Source organism: Lampetra fluviatilis, chromosome 54 (genome assembly GCF_964198595.1).
Source record: "Lampetra fluviatilis chromosome 54, kcLamFluv1.1, whole genome shotgun sequence".
Classification (NCBI taxonomy): Eukaryota; Metazoa; Chordata; class Hyperoartia; order Petromyzontiformes; family Petromyzontidae; genus Lampetra; species Lampetra fluviatilis.
In genome coordinates this window covers 5736709-5753684 of record NC_136328.1, presented here as the reverse complement: position 1 = coordinate 5753684, position 16976 = coordinate 5736709, and the positions used below count along the sequence as shown (strand labels likewise).

At 54.9% G+C, this 16976-nt stretch overlaps 1 protein-coding gene across 1 annotated transcript in view; it reads right to left on the bottom strand.

The window, feature by feature from the left end:
• Positions 1–16976, bottom strand: part of INTS8 (integrator complex subunit 8) — a 57772-nt gene that overhangs the window by 20718 nt on the left and 20078 nt on the right. The window contains exons 14-23 of the mRNA XM_078879451.1: positions 16809–16945; positions 15719–15829; positions 14154–14478; positions 11671–11789; positions 10334–10497; positions 7299–7332; positions 6700–6759; positions 5512–5573; positions 4567–4685; positions 1666–1904 (exon numbers count right to left, since the gene is read on the bottom strand). Of these exons, the coding sequence (XP_078735577.1) occupies positions 1666–1904; positions 4567–4685; positions 5512–5573; positions 6700–6759; positions 7299–7332; positions 10334–10497; positions 11671–11789; positions 14154–14478; positions 15719–15829; positions 16809–16945 (1370 nt within the window). The remainder of the gene's footprint in view (positions 1–1665; positions 1905–4566; positions 4686–5511; positions 5574–6699; positions 6760–7298; positions 7333–10333; positions 10498–11670; positions 11790–14153; positions 14479–15718; positions 15830–16808; positions 16946–16976) is intronic.

The following is a 16976-nucleotide window of genomic DNA, read 5'->3' as shown; positions in this document are numbered from 1 at the left end:
TCACGTAGAATGGAAGTAATAAAAATAATAAAAATAAAACATAATAAAATACAATTCTCATGACGTTTCGGCCACAACGCAAGCAGCCGTCCTCAGGTGGAAAACAGGTATGTCGGAAAGACAGCGTCTGAACGGCTGCTTGCGTTGTGGCCGAAACGTCGTGAGAATATAATTATGTTTTATTTGTATTATTTTATTATTTCCATTCTACGTGACTTTACCGAAAGAACCAAGAAGATAATACCAACGATGACAATGCGACCAATTCATTTTCAAGTCGCATCGTTCGTGACCAATCTTCATTTAGAATCCTCAAGAGTTGAACTGCAGCCAATGTAAGATAAAGAACCAACGTAATTGTGTGTTTTCTGTTACCGGTGAATCCGGTTTTACTCACAATTCATCCGACTCGAGTCTGTGCGTCATTATGTGAGTCTGTGAGCGTCCGTGCGAGTGTGAGTCTCTACGCACGACTGTGAGTCTCTATGCGAGTATGGGTCTGCATGAAAGTCTATGGATCCCTATGCTGGTCTGTGGGTCTCTATGTGAGTCTGTGGGTCTCTATGCGAGTCTGTGGGTCTCTATGTGAGTCTGTGGGTCTCTATGCAAGTATGGGTCTCTATCTGAGTCTGTGGGTCTCTATGCGAGTATGGGTCTGCATGAAAGTCTATGGATCCCTATGCTGGTCTGTGGGTCACTATGTGAGTCTGTGAGTCTCTATGCGAGTCTGTGGGTCTCTATGCTAGTCCATGGGTCTCTATGCTAGTCTGTGTGTCTCTATGCGAGTCTGTGTGTCTCTATGCAAATATGGGTCTCTATGTGAGTCTGTGGGTCTCTATGCAAGTATGGGTCTCCATGCAAGTCTATGGATCTCTATGCTAGTCGGTGGATCTCTATGCGAGTCTGTGGGTCTCTATGCAAGTATGGGTCTCTATGTGAGTCTGTGGGTCTCTATGCGAGTATGGGTCTGCATGAAAGTCTATGGATCCCTATGCTGGTCTGTGGGTCTCTATGTGAGTCTCTGGGTCTCTATGCGAGTCTGTGGGTCTCTATGCTAGTCTGTGGGTCTCTAAGCTAGTATGTGGGTCTCTATGTGAGTCTGTGGGTCTCTATGCGAGTATGGGTCTCTATGTAAGTCTGTGGGACTCTATACGAGTGTAGGTCTCCACGCAAGTCTATGGATCTGTATGTTAGTCTATGGATCTCTATACTAGTCTGCGGGTCTCTATGCTAGTCTGTGGGTCTCTATGCTAGTCTGTGGGTCTCTATGCGAGTCTGTGGGTCTCTATGCGAGTCTGTGGGTCTCTATGCGAGTCTGTGGGTCTCTATGCGAGTATAGGTCTCCACGCAAGTCTATGGATCTGTATGCTAGTCTGTGGGTCTCTATGGGAGTATGTGGGTCTCTATGCTAGTCTGTGGGTCTCTATGTGAGTCTGTGGGTCTCTATGTGAGTCTGTGGGTCTCTATGCTAGTATGGGTCTCTATGTGAGTCTGTGGGTCTCCATGCAAGTCTATAGATCTCTATGCTAGTCGGTGGGTCTCTACGCGCGTCTGCGGGTCTCTATGTGAGTATGGGTCTCCATGCAAGTCTATGGATCTCTCTGCTAGTCTGTGGGTCTCTATGCCAGTCTATGGATCTCTCTGCTAGTCTGTGGGTCTCTATGCGAGTATAGGTCTCCACGCAAGTCTATGGATCTGTATTGTAGTCTGTGGCTCTCTACGCGATTCTGTGGGTCTCCATGGCCGCTGCTCGCGCTGCCACGGGGAAGGACGCAGCGGCGAGTGCGAGCGGCACCCCACCTGCTCCGTGTACACGTCCTGCGGCACGGCCTTGTGGAAGAAGTCGGAGGCCACGGCGCCAGCGCGGAGGTAGTGCTGCCGGGCGGCGCTGTACTGGTTGGTGGCTGTGCCGGCGTGGCGGTTGTGTTGGCGGTGGCAGCGGTAGTGGTGGCGGCGTTGGTGGTTACGATGTTGGTGGTGGTTGTAGTGGTGGTGGAGGTAATTATGGTGGTGGCAGTGGTGGTGGTGATGATGGTGGTGGTGGTTGCGGTGGGGGCGGTGGTAGTGGTGTTGATGATAGTGATGGCAGAGGTGGTGATGATGGCAGTGAGAGTCGTGGTGATGGTGACAGTGGTAGTATTGTTGATGATGGTAGTGGTGATATGGCGGTGGTGGTGATGTTAGATGATGATGGCAGAGGTGGTGACGATGGTAGTGATGGTGGCGGTGGTAGCATTGTTGATGATGATAGTGGTGATGATAGTGATGGTTGCATTGGTGATGACGGTGACGGTGGCGATTATGATATTGGTGAAGGTGGTGGTGTCGATGATGATGGTAGCGTTGTTGATAATGATAGTGGTAATGAGAGTGGTGGTTGCGTTGGTGATGACGGTGATGGTGGTGATTATATTGGTGAAGGTGATGGTGGTGGTGTCGATGATGATGGTGGTGGTAGCGTTGTTGATAATGATAGTGGTAATGAGAGTGGTGGTTGCGTTGATGATGACGACGACGACGACGACGACGGTGGCGATGCAGGTGATGGTCGTGGAAAGGTGGGTGGCAGGGGACAAACATGAGCCGGCACACACACACAATTATCGTGCCGAAAACGACGCACGGCATGACCCCACCTCATCTTGCTTCTCTCTACTCATGTCCCCTCCTCTGGTCCTCTTGGTTCCCAATCTGCTCGTCTCTCTCTGTCGTCCTCCTTCTCCCTGTGCCCAATTCCATTTTCTGGTCCTTTCCTCTACCCCCCCCCCCCCGTCGCACTTCTCCACCGGAATCAACTTCCCCCTGGGCTCTGAGGTTTTTTTCGGTAAAGTCACGTAGGTAAAAGAATAAAAAAAAAAAATTACTAAAAGTAATCATAGAAATAAAATAATTGATTTATTATTTTATTTTATTTCTATTATTACCTTTAGTAATCTTCTTGGTTCTTTCGGCAAAGTCACGTAGAATGGAAATAATAAAATAATAAAAATGAAACATAATAAAATAATTCTCACGACGTTTCGGCCACAACGCAAGCAGCCGTCCTCAGGTGAAGAACAGGTCTGTCGAGAAGACAGAGTCATTCAGACTGTCTTCTCGACAGAGGACGGCTGCTTGCGTTGTGGCCGAAACGTCGTGAGAATTATTTTATTATGTTTTATTTCTATTATTTTATTATTTCCATTCTACGTGACTTTACCGAAAGAACCAAGAAGATGAATCCCTGCAGTCACGAAAGCTTTAACTCGAAATTTACCTTTAGTAATTTTTATTGTTATTTTTTTACCTACGTGACTTTACCGAAAAAACCTAAGAGTATGAATTCTTGCAGCCACGAAAGCTTCAAATCTAGAATTCCCCCTGTGCATCAAGCGTCCACCCCTCCTCAACCTCCTTTCGTTGCTCTCTTTAAACGCCTCACCCTCTTCCCCATCGCCCACTCACCTTCCCTCCCCTCGCCTCTCCACTCCTTGCCGTCCTTCGCCAAGCGTTTATCGCGATCCCAAATTACCCTTCCATCGCGGTCACTCAGTCCTCAACCCTCGCACGGCTCTAACATCCAATTCGTTTCTGCTCCGTCACCGAGCTTTTGAAAACTAAACTATTTTTTATTTTACCGAGGTAAGGCACCACCACCCTGTATGGCTCGCTTTCAGAAGCGAACTGCCCACAAAGGATAGCCCAACGAAGTGGCTTTTCACGCGGAAATGTATCGCAGCCAAATACTGTAAACGCGCGATGTTGATTCTAAATGTGGAGGGAAAAACCGGAGGACCCGGAGAAAAATCCTCGCGACCATGGGGAGAAAGACACACAAACTCCAAATATACAGCAGGTGTCAGGGTCGGGATAAAACCCACGACCTCCTGCATTCCAGGCGAGGTAGTTAACATCTCCTAGCCACCGTGATGATGATGATGATGAGAGAGAGAAACGCAAACTCCAAATACACAGCAGGCATAAAATAAGGGTTGTGATCGAACCCACAACCTCCTTCATACCAAGCGAGGTAGTTAACATCTTTCCACCGCAGCACCCCATCAAGCGCCTAGAGTGAAGGCACTCTGTACGAATAACACATTCCTGCGGAGGGAGCTGGTAGGAACGTTGGGTTGCTCGGTCAATGGCCAGGGTCAACGGAGGCGTGGTGTATTCCGCAAATATGCCCGACTGTGAGGGCGGGCACAAGCCGGCGTGAGTAGGTGAAACGTTGAGTTTTATAAGGGCACCACGGGGTGACCAGCCCCTCCCCACCCTCCCCTCCCCACCCAGCCCCACCCCTCCCACCCCCCACCCAGCCCCACCCTCCCCACCCAGCCCCTCCCCCACCCTCCCCTCCCCACCCAGCCCCTCCCCACCCTCCCCACCCAGCCCCACCCCTCCCATTTTTAGATGCACGACAGACGGACGGACGGACACCATAATCCCCTGTGGGCTGGTGTAACCAGGAGGTTCCTACCAAGTATAAACTTAGGATTATATCACGTAAGTATAAACTTCGATGAGACTAGAGTGCACGCGTCGGAGGAGTTCTAAACCCCGCAGCGCCGGCCACGATTGTGTTACCGAAGTAGAAGTCGGCTTGGGTGAGCAGCCAGGACGGGTACGTGGGGTTCACCGCCAGGGCGTGCGCCAGCAGCTCCTTAATCGCCACGGCAACCGCGTCCGAGTCCACCGACTGCAGGCTGCCAACGGCACGGACAACCGCCCCGCGTCATTCCGCTAAGCGGCGGGATACTAAAAACAAAAAAAGTTCCGCTCAAGTACGCCGGGACGCTAATTTTTGTTGTTGTTGCGCGCAAATTACGACGCGTTTTCATTCAGGCTCAGCGCAGCAGAATCGGATTTGTTGTACTGCACCGCTACGCTCCAACATCTGTGTCTCCCTGCCTTTGATATGCGTTGTATACGGAGGGGGAGCGGTGGGGCAGGTGGTTAGCGCACTGCACTGCGAACCCGGCGACCCGAGTTTGGTTCCCCGCCACGGCGAACGTCAGCGACGGGCGATTTCTAAACCAGTCCTGGGCTGCCCCTCCCCCCCACCTCCCCTCATCGGAATCAACTTCCTCCGTACATCACGAAGGCGATCCCCCCCCCTCCTTCGCCTCCTTCCGTTCCTCTCTTAAAGCCTCAGCTCTTCCCCATCGCCCCCCGTTCCCTTCCTCTTCCCTCCCCTCACCCCGCCACTCCGTCCCGTCACCCCCCTCTGCCCCTTTCGTGACCCCCTCCCCCCCCCCACGTGCCCTCTGTCACGGTCGCTCGTTTCTCCACCCGTGCACTGCCCTTGGTCGTCTTCAACCACCCCCGCTTTTTGTGACCGCTTTTTAAACTCCGCTGGAGAGCGAGTTTAGCCGAGGCGCTCGATCAATATACGAAAAGAGAGCGAGCTCCGGAGTGCCCCCCCCTGTAGGGGGAATTTGGCCTACTCTTCCACGCTGGCGGGGGGGGCGGATCCGGACGAGGCTAAACTCCCCCCACCCCCTCCGCTTCGCCGCCAGGGACCCGACTCACTTCGGCAACGACGACGGCCACAGGGAGATAAACTCGGCGCTGACGTCGTTCACAATTTCGTCCTGCGAAGGGGAAGGCAACGCACGCACCGCCGCGTTAGCGAGCGCTCGCCGTCTCGAGCCGTCTCTTGCCCCCCCCTCACCCCACCGCCGCCGCGAGACTTCGCCGGACGCTCCGGCGCCTCCCGGCTCTGCCGAGCCGTCCCGAAGCCGAGTTCCTGGGGTTCCAATGCCGGGTTTCAGCCGCGCAAATACGGAGGAGGCATCGCACGGTGATTACGCTCCGGCAACTCCCGACGTGGGGTTATCTGGGGCTTCACACTCTTAGTTTTTTCGGTGAAGTCACGTAGGTAAAAAATGAAATTAAAATTAATAACATAAAATAATAAAAAATCACGACGTTTCGGATGACGGAGACTTGTGTTGCCTCCGAAACGTCGTGATTTTTTATTATTTTATTAATTTTAATTTCATTTTTTTACCTACGTGACTTTACCGAAAAAACTAAGAGTATGAATCCTTGCAGTCACGAAAGCTTCAAATCTAGAACTATCTGGGCTTCACCGTACGAAAGAAGAAAGGTGAAGAATTCGAAGCCGCACAACCGCAATTAAACCGGGTCGTCAAAGTGCAGCCAGTTGATGGTCTCAGCCCGGGCCCCGGTGACTTGTCACGGAGACCATTTGACTTACGCAGAGACCCGTGGACTCGCATAGAGACCCATAGGCTCACAGGAAGTGCCTGCCACAAAATAAACCCCCAATACCTTGCTGATCATAAACCATCTCGTAAAATCCAGTCATCCTTGCAGCGGTTTTTGGCCAGCCGTCAGACAAACACGGTCACTGCATCGGGCGCTTTTGGATGTGCGCTTCTGCGGCCGTCTGGAACGCTCTTCCTTCCGATATGAGGAAGCCACTGGAGCACTTTTAAAACTCGATTGCGAAGTTAATTTCTTTAAAACAGTTTTTTGTGTTCAGTTTGTTGTTCTATCCCCACACACCGATTATCACGGTTGTCTACGTATGGTGCGAAAGAAGTTCAACATACACACAAACCGTACATAGATACATAGGACCCACAAGTAAAAAAACAAGGTACGGGTGGGGCAAACTCTTGCCTGTAAGATCGGGAGGCTATCGAAATAAAAACCAGCAACGGAATAAGCGGGGGCAAAGCGCACACTCACCCGGACCACGTTGTGAAGTTTGACAAGCAGGGAGATGAGAGTGGTGAGCACCAGAGTCTCCTGAGAGAGCGAGAGAGAGAGAGAGACGTGCAGGGGGTGGTTACAGAGGTACAGGCGCAGCCCTGCAATTGCCCGCTCACCCCACCGCTGCCGTGTCTTCAGTTGACCCCGCCCCCCCCCCATGCCTCGCCCAGCTGTCTCCGACGGTCGCTGTCCGGGGGAATCTCAAGACGAGTTCGTGGAGGGTTTCGGGCGGCTTGTCGATAAACAAACGCGACCAACGTTCCCAACGGCCTCACCGCTCCGCCCCTCCTCTCCGGAAGCAGCCGGGGGTCGGTGGCACACACGTGCACTGTGAGCCGATCGTGTCGCCGCGTGCAACTTGCCGGTGGGCCACGGGGTCATCCCCGCGCGCTCGGCCCGGTTTTGCCCGACTCTCGGAACCCCCAATTCCAACTGGTCCCGGGGACGGTGCCGCGGTGGTGGGAGGGGGGGGGGGGTCGGCTCGCTCGCGCCGGAGAGGATGGCGAGGAGGGGCTCTCGAAAGCGACGGCGAAAAACCCACGCGGCGGATTGCCGGGCCGAGAAGCAGCGCTCACCTTCAGCTTCTTCATGAAGGCGATGAATTCCTTCCTGCAAAGGAGGAAAGAGAGGGCCAAGTTAAACGGCGCATCTCGTTGTCGTCGTCGCAAGTCGTCGCTGTCAGCGGGTGGCTCAGCTGTAGAACTAGCGGATCGCGAATGGAAGGTTGCGAGTTCAATTCCTGGTTGGGGAGGGCCGCATCGGCCCCCGACGTCATCATCATCATCATTATCACGCCAGGGTCGGTAACGTGGATAACTAATTGTCGGGAAGTCAAAACAGTGGTTGTCCTGTGGAGAGACTCGCCCCCAATAAAGGAATGTGGAATTTCCAGCACTGGCACGGCAGGGACATCAATAAAAGGGAGATGGGGCACCGCCTCGACGCTCAATTGGGCAGGAAATGTTCGACTTAATCGAGTTGTTAGCAAACTAGCCCGTGGAAGTGGATATCACAGAGCTATCGTCTGAGATCCATTCTTCAAGTGGTCCACACACAATAGAGGGCAGCACTTTTCCACCCGCTCTGCGATACGAGAGTGTGCTTCGTTGCTTGGCAGTCAAACCAATGTTTGATGTTGCCCAATTAAGTGCAGAACCGAATATTAACGTGGTGCGTTTGTTGGCCAGTTGCTGGTGACGGGGCTAAGACCATCAACTCGCTCTATCTGAGAACGCGGTTTTAATCGGACCTTGTTCTTCGTGAGATTATGGGTCTCTATGTAAGTCTATGAGTGTCTGTGTGAGTCTACGGGTCTCTGTGTGAGTCTACGGGTCTCTGTGTGAGTCTACGGGCCTCTATGTGAGTCTACGGGTCTCTGTGTGAGTCTACAGGTCTCTATGTGAGTCTACAGGTCTCTATGTGAGTCTACAGGTCTCTATGCAAGTCTGTGGGTCTCTATGCAAATCTAAGGGTCTCTATGTGAGTCTACAGGTCTCTATGTGAGTCTAAGGGTCTCTATGTAAGTCTGTGAGTGTCTGTGTGAGTCTACGGGTCTCTGTGTGAGTCTACAGGTCTCTATGTGAGTCTACGGGTCTCTATGTGAGTCTACAGGTCTCTATGTGAGTCTACGGGGTCTCTCTGTGAGTCTGTGGGTCTTTATGTGAGTCTAAGCAATGGCGGAGCCAGGATTTTCAGGTAGGGGGGGGGGGCAACCCCTCCAGCAATGAAAAATGATAGGAGTTGTTACTAAGTAAGGAGTTGTTAGTAAGTCAGGACTTGTTAGTAAGTAAGGAGTTTTTAGTAAGTAAGGACTTGTCCCTTGATTTGTATTCGACGCGTGTGCGGCGATGGCGCAGCCATCAATCGAGGGTCGAATTCGAACCGCGTTGTGTGATCGGCATCGCGCTCGCTGAAGGTTCTGATGCCTTCAGGGAAGTCGTGTGTACTGTATAACGCAACTGCGCACAATTCTGTGAGTCACTTATAACCGCTTTGCCGTTACTTATTGCCAATTATGGACTCAGAATATTGTCCAATAATCTCATAGAGTCCCTGGCACGTAATAATATACTACACAGTGGCAGTGGGGGTCGCAAAATGCCGATTTATTACTAATAAACCCCAATGATCCGATCGAAATTCGGGATTTCGATCGGATCATTGGGGGGGGCACGTGCCACCCCACCACCCCCCCCCCCACTGGCTCCGCCAGTGAGTCTCAGGGTCTCTATGTGAGTCTACAGGTCTCCATGTGTTAGTCTCTATGTGAGTCACTGGGTCTCCATGTGAGTCTATGGGTCTCTATGTGAGTCTAAGGGTCTCTATGCGAGTCTACGGGTGTCTATGTGAGTCTACAGGTCTCCATGTGTTAGTTTCTATGTGAGTCACTGGGTCTCCATGTGAGTCTATGGGTCTCTATGTGAGTCTCAGGGTCTCTATGTGAGTCTACGGGTCTCCACGCAAGTTTATCGGGGTCTCTGTGCGAGTCGATGAGTCTCTATGCGAGTCTACGGAGCGTCTGTGCGAGGCTACGGGGGGGGGGGCCTCTGTGCGAGTCACCGCTGACCGGGCTGCGACCATCATCCCGCGCGAGAGAGGGGGGGGGGCCCCCGTACCAATCACGGTGGCCGTGACGACGGCGGCAGCAGCAGCAGCCGAACCCGGGGTGTGAACCCGGGGGGCTTTCGGCGGCGGCTCAGCCGTCTCCGACCCCCGGGCCACCCCGCGACCACCCCCGTTGTGTTTATTTTCCAAACCGCCGCCGACGCCGCCGCATCAAAGACCGAGCGGAGCGAGCGGCGCACTTGCACGGGAGGGGCGGTGACTCACCCGCGTCGCTCGTGTGTGCGTGCTGAGCAGGGGGGGGGGGATGAGAGAGTTGAGTTTGAGAGAGAGAGAAGGGATGAAGGAATTGCCTTCTCATGCACGCCCGAATCTGTCCCTCCTCACAACCTCGACCGTCCCTGAATCAATCGGAGGTGGTTCGCTCCTTCTCTGCTGCTGCTCCCCTGGTCGGAAACGCGCTCAACTCTCCTCCCAGCCCCTGCACACGAGTGACAATTCCGTCGCTTCATCTCCTCCGCTGTGTGGCACGTCCTCCCCGACGCGTTCCACTCCTCTGGCGGCTTTGCCGTTCCCTCATTATTCTCGACCGCCGTCCATCTCCGTGCCTTCCGGCCGCGGCGCGTCCGGCACAATCCCCCGCTCACATTCCGTCAACGCTTTGTCTGACGACGACGACGACGACGATGATGTCATTAACCCGCGTGTGTTCCCGTGTTCCCCAACCCACGTGCCTCTGTCTGTCTCCTTCTCTCTCTCAAAGTGGAATTCCAAGCGTGCGCGCCGCCCTCCGCGTGCGGTGTTTTGCGCGCTCTTTCTCCTTTTCGTTCCGCACCCTTCGCCAACGACCGCGCTGGGTTTCCGAAGCCAAACGTCGCAACGGGTCAAATAAAAGTCGAGCCCGCAATCAGAACGTCGACCAATAAAACAACGCCAACTCAACTCGGCCGCCTACGCTCGTGTCGTTGATGTTGGGGGGGTGGGTCGGTGGGTGGTAGGCGGGGGGGTGGGGGTATGGGGGGGGGCCCCACACGCACAGCGATCTCACCGGAACATCAGGGGGGTCCCCTTGCCTTCGAGGGGCTGCTTGCGAGCCTGAGCGGGCCCCGACGAGAAGACGTACACCACCGTTTCCCACAGCTCCTTGGCGGCGCGCCGGCTCTCCTTGGGCCCCGGGACGTCACGGCACGTGCCGGCCAGCAGCTGGCCCAGCTGGACGGGTCGGCGGGGGACGCGGGCGAAGGGCGAGGGGGAGGCAGGTGAGAGGGTGGTTAGTTTGGACGGCGTGCGGTGGCGCAGACACGACACCGTCAGCTCAGGGGGTGGTGCGGCAATCGGTAAGGTGGGACCCCCGTATCTGATTTGTCTCGCACCGTCGCACCAAGAGGCTATTATGTCGAGATTTGAAGCTTTCGTGACTGCAAGGATTCATACTCTTAGCTTTTTCGGTAAAGTCACGTAGGTAAAAAATGAAATTAAAATTAATAAAAGATGCAAGTTCTTAAATAAGAACTTGCATCTTTTATAAATTTGCATCTTGGAATCCCTGCCTCACTTGATACAGCAAATCTGGCTGTGACGGTCCCACCTGATGACGGAGACTTGTGTTGCCTCCGAAACGTCGTGATTTTTATAATTTTATTTTTATTAATTTTAATTTCATTTTTTAACCTATGTGACTTTACCTAAAAAACTAAGAGTAAGGCTATTATGTATCGTGGGCTCCTCTCATCACTGCATACGTTTGTTGTTCATTGACACTGTTGTTGAAAACGTATCTCGTGGCGGTTGTCAAGGGGGCCCCCCAACTCGTACTTTTTTAACCTTCAGGGGGGGCCACGCTAGTTACGCTAACTGACGGCGTGTAAACATTGGCCCCTGAAATTGAGCCGATGGATTACGGCGATTCGACTTGGCCGGTGCCTACCTTCGATCCGTGACATCGCGTCACCAAACGCCGCACAATTTCTAACGAGCTCAAGTTTTCCCGCAAGGAGGGCGCGCGGGGATAGAAACGAAGAAAAAAAAAAACGCGGACAAAACGGTGGCACGGAGCCGGCGCCAACCACCGCCAAAGCTCCGACGACCGATATTGACGACATTCCTCCACCGGGCGGTAAATTCGCCGAAGACATTCCCCCCCACCCCTCAGCGTTTGTTGGGACTTATGTCCGTGGAGTTTCTGTACACCAACCCCCCGCCACTCCCTCTATGTCACGGTTTGTGCTCTGTACCGGGCTCCTACAGGGGAAAAATAAAATACGTAAATAACTAAATTACAAAAAATTTTTAAAAATCGCCGAACACAAAACCCTCGGCACTGTCGTCCGCTCGTCAGCAGGCCACACGCGCCCCGTCTCGTCCCGCCTGCCGCCCATCGCCGACCTTCACATAAGGGTTGTGCAGGGCGGCCACGGAAGTCTGCAGGGCCAGGTACTCGTACTCCTTCCAGTTGAGCAGCAGGCAGACGCACCCTTCGGCGATCACCTGCCTCGTCGGGACGTCTGCGGGGAAGGGGGAGGGAGGTCGCGACGGAATTGTCCAAACGCTCACGTGGGAGTCTAAACCAAAAGCAAACTATTTTATTTCACCAGGTAAGGCCCCACCGAGTTGTAATAAGGCTCTCGGAAGCGACCTGGCCACAAGTGGCTCATCATCATCGCGTAGAAATTTACAGCGGCCAAATACTCTAAAAGGCGTGACACGTTCATTCGAAATGTGGAGGGAAAAACCGGAGAGACCCGGAGAAAAATCCACGCGACCACGACGGGCGAGAGAGAGAGACATGCAAACTCTAAATATACAGCCGCAAGCCTCGTCAGGGTCTGGATTGAACCCACGACCTCCTGTATACCAGGCGAGGTAGTTAACATCTCCTAGCCACCGTGATGATGATGATGAGAGAGACACGCAAACTTCAAATATTGCAGCAGCAGGCCTCGTCAGGGTCGGGATCGAACCCACGACCTTCTGTATACCAGGCGAGGTAGTTAACATCTCCTAGCCACCGTGATGATGATGAGAGAGACACACAAACTCCAAATATTGCAGCAGCAGGCCTCGTCAGGGTCGGGATCGAACCCACGACCTCCTGTATACCTGGCGAGGGAGATAACATCTCACCGCCTCGGTGTCAAGAGCCATGTCCCTCGTTTGTCGTGGTTGTTTTTTTTCCCTACGATTTCTATTTGGTGGCTGTTGTCCTGATTTTCTATCGTGATAAATTGTGGGACGTGTCTTTACGCGATTGCTTTTGTAAGTTTGGTAAACCACCCCCCACCCCCCAACACCGCCCCACCGAGATCACTCTTGCAAATGTGAGGCTCATCCAGGGCTCTTGAGTTCTCACCTGGTTCAACAAAATCAGCTCGAAACTAGCAGGCGCGGTGTTAGGGATTGATAAAAACTACGAGAAATCTATTTTGCCCGACGAATCGTCGCCCGCCAAATTCACTGTTTGCATGAGAATCGATCACTTTCACCATCGATTCGGTGCAGCATCACCGTAACACTTCCAATGCATGTTAAACTTATTTTGCACCGTACATAGCCAACCGACCCACCCACCGACCAACCTACCCATCAATGCACCCCACTCACTCTCCAATGCACCCACCCCTCGCACGCACCCACCCAACCCACCCAACCCACCCAACTCACCCAACCCACCCAACCCACCCAACCCATCCAACTCACCCAACCCACGCACGCACCCACCCAACCCACCCAACCCACGCACGCACCCACCCACCCAACCCACCCACCCACCCAACCCACCCAACTCACCCAACCCACCCAACCCACCCAACTCACCCAACCCACCCAACCCACCCAACCCACCCAACCCACCCAACCCACCCAACTCACCCAACCCACCCAACCCACCCAACCCACCCAACCCACCCAACCCACCCAACTCACCCAACCCACCCAACCCACCCAACCCACCCAACCCACCCAACCCACCCAACCCACCCAACCCACCCAACTCACCCAACCCACCCAACCCACCCAACCCAACCCACCCAACCCACCCAACCCACCCAACCCACGCAACCCACCCATCTCACCCATCTCACCCAACCCACCCAACCCACCCAACCCACCCAACCCACCCAACCCACCCAACCCACGCAACCCACCCATCTCACCCATCTCACCCAACCCACCCAACCCACCCAACCCACCCAACCCACCCAACCCACCCAACCCACCCAACCCACCCAACTCACCCAACCCACCCAACCCACCCAACCCACCCAACCCACCCAACTCACCCAACCCACCCAACCCACCCAACCCATCCAACTCACCCAACCCACGCACGCACCCACCCAACCCACCCAACCCACGCACGCACCCACCCACCCAACCCACCCACCCACCCAACCCACCCAACCCACCCAACCCACCCAACCCACCCAACCCACCCAACCCACCCAACCCACCCAACCCACCCAACCCACCCAACCCACCCAACTCACCCAACCCACCCAACCCACCCAACCCAACCCACCCAACCCACCCAACCCACCCAACCCACGCAACCCACCCATCTCACCCATCCCACCCAACCCACCCAACCCACCCAACCCACCCAACCCACCCAACCCACCCATCTCACCCAACCCACCCAACCCACCCAACCCACCCAACCCACCCAACCCACCCAACTCACCCAACCCACCCAACCCACCCAACCCACCCAACCCACCCAACCCAACCCACCCAACCCACCCAACTCACCCAACCCACCCAACCCAACCCACCCAACCCACCCAACTCACCCAACCCACCCAACCCACCCAACTCACCCAACCCACCCAACTCACCCAACCCACCCAACCCACCCAACCCACCCAACCCACCTTGCTGCCGGCTCTCCAGGTATCCCCGTGCGCGGCCGATGATGTCCCTCGGCCTCTGCTCGACGGGAGCCCCTCCCCCCGACGACGAAAACAACGACGACGACGCGGCCCCGCCTCCCGCCCCGCCGCCGGAGAGCTGCGGTTGGACTCCTGGCGGTAGTGCCGCCGAAGCCGCCGCCGCGGCCGCCGCCGCGTTGGGCGCGTCTCCGCTGTCGCGCACGTCGAGCAGCAGCAGCTCGTTGAGCACCACCTGGCGCAGGCGGGGGGAGAAGTCGGCGACGAGCTCCAGGCTCGCCGTGAGCAGCTGGCGACAGCGCGAGTGGTCCTGCGGGGCGGGGGCGGAGGGCAGCGGAACGTCAGGCGGCTTGAAGTGTGATAACAAGTGTGATGTAGTAGTAGGTTTTTACCCTTTTAAACTGGTACAAAACTGACACCTTTAATTCAAGGCATCATGTTTGCAATAGCCACAACACAAGTAGTCAAAAAAGCAAACAGAAAGAAGCAACTCTGATAATGATAATAATATGCACTGTCCTTGAAGTTGATTGGTCCACACCCGAGACGGCTTTCTTTATAGAGCCTAGTCCCAATTGGTGTTGGACCAGATGACGCCAGAAGGCGTACAACTCAAACACAGTGCAATATCAGAGTATTGAGAGCTCGGGGTAAGCATTTACACTATGCTTTATGTGTTGTGGTTATTGCAAACATGATGCCTTGAATAAAGGTGTCAGTTTTGTACCAGTTTAAAAGGGTAAAAACCTACTACTATATTTTGCCACTGGTAAAAGAGATCTCATAGAACAAGTGTGATGTTGCACAGAGAGCTGTGGGCTACCCCTCGCTCCCTCCAAACCACTGCCTCCAACCATCCTTTCGATCCATCCATCTCTCCGCAACTCCAGATTAGCACGGTTGACTGAGCGAGGTGTGAAAGAAGTTCAACGCGCACGCACCTCGCTCCATCTCCTCTGCTTCTCTCTCGGTCTCTCTAATCCATCTGGACGTCCCCCCGACCTCTCGCCACCCCTCCATCGATCCATACGTCTCTCCGTGTCCCTCTCCCCCCTTTCCTCGCTCGCTCGCTCTCTCTCTATCATCTGTTCCTGCGTTTGTCCAATCTCTCTATTCGTCTCCCATGTTCCTGTCTCCACCTCTCCGTCGCTCCATCACCTTGCCTCCCCCCCTCTCTCTATCTCCCATTCGACCCACCTCCCTCCCCCCCCCCCTCCCTCATACAGTGTTGCTGTCGCTGCGCGTGATGGGAGTGACGGGAAAAAATCAGAGGAGGATGACGATGGAGGAGGAGGAGCGGGGCGGGGCGGGGGGGGGGGCGGGGTAGGAGGAGGAAGGGAGAAGGAGGAAGAGAGGAGGATGGAGGAGGATGGAGGAGGAGGAGGGGAGGAGGATGGAGGAGGATGGAGGAGGAGGATGGAGGAGGAGGATGGAGGAGGAGGATGGAGGAGGAGGAGCGGGGCGGGGCGGGGCGGGGGGGGGGTAGGAGGAGGAAGGGAGGAGGATGGAGGAGGATGGAGGAGGATGGAGGAGGATGGAGGAGGAGTGACCCTGTTGTTGAGGCAGCGCAGCGCTTTGGCCATGAGGATGTAGAGGAGGTCGCGGGTCACGTCCTCCTTCATGCTGAGGATGCAGCTCGTGTAGCCGCCCAGCAGCTCCCACTGATCGGTGGGGGGGATGGGGTGGGGGCGAGGTCGGAGTGGGGGAAGTGGGGGGGGGATGGGGTGGGGGCGAGGTCGGAGTGGGGGAAGTGGGGGGGGATGGGGTGGGGGCGAGGGGGGTGGGGGGCGAGGTCGGGGTGGGGGGGGGAACAACGTGAGACACCACGAGGGCGTAACCAACGCCGACCGCCGAGTGCGGCAACGCTCGCAGCGTTTCAACCGAACGCGTTTTTGGGGTCGCGGCGCCGCGCGTTGTTCTAAGTGACGTCCGACGTTTTACTCCGCGTGCCCGAGCTTTGACAGTGCGATTTCCTTTTGGAGGTTTTTTTGACGTTAAAACATTTTTTAGGGGGGCCACGGACCACCAACCCCACGCAAATTCGCCGTTATGTACGTACACAAGACACGCGACGCCAAGTCACGCACGCAGACGCCGTGTTCAAATTGTGCACACGTCATTAGCTCCGCCCGTGGCCCTACTCAGCCCCCACCCCCCCCCCCCTCCGAGTTTGATTCAGATGCCTTCGTGAGGCCAATAGTAGCACAGCTCGGTTCCGGCCCGGTAAACTGCAAATGGAAAACCACCCGTACCGTGCTGGCCCCGTGCAGGCCCCGCTCAAATGTGCCAGTGGAAAATGGGTGTAATGGTGAGTGGGTTAGGAGCGGAGGGAACTCTAAAACTAAACTCATTTTATTTTACCAGGTAAGGCCCACTGACCTCTCAACCTCTTTTTCTATCACAAATGACAGCTCACACACAAAGTGGCTTTTCAAGTGTACATTATCGCAGCCTCTAAAATACATGCTTGTAAACGTGCAGGAAAAAAACGGAGTTTATCCGGAGAAAAATCCACGCGCCCACGTGGACAACACTCAAACTCCAAATATACAGCAGCCGTCGAGATCGGGATCGAACCCACAACCTCCTCCATACCAGGCGAGGGAGTTAACATCTCCTAGCCACCGCAGCGCCCCTCACCTTGCTGGAGACCGTCCAGAACTGGCGGTCGGACGTGAGGCCGTGCAGCTCGATGAGGATCTGTCGGATCCGCCACGGGTCAAAGGTGACGATCAGCTGCTGCTCCAGCTGCCCGACGCTGACGCTTGGCGAAGTCACTTGGGTCGAAGAGAGAGGGAAATAAATCGA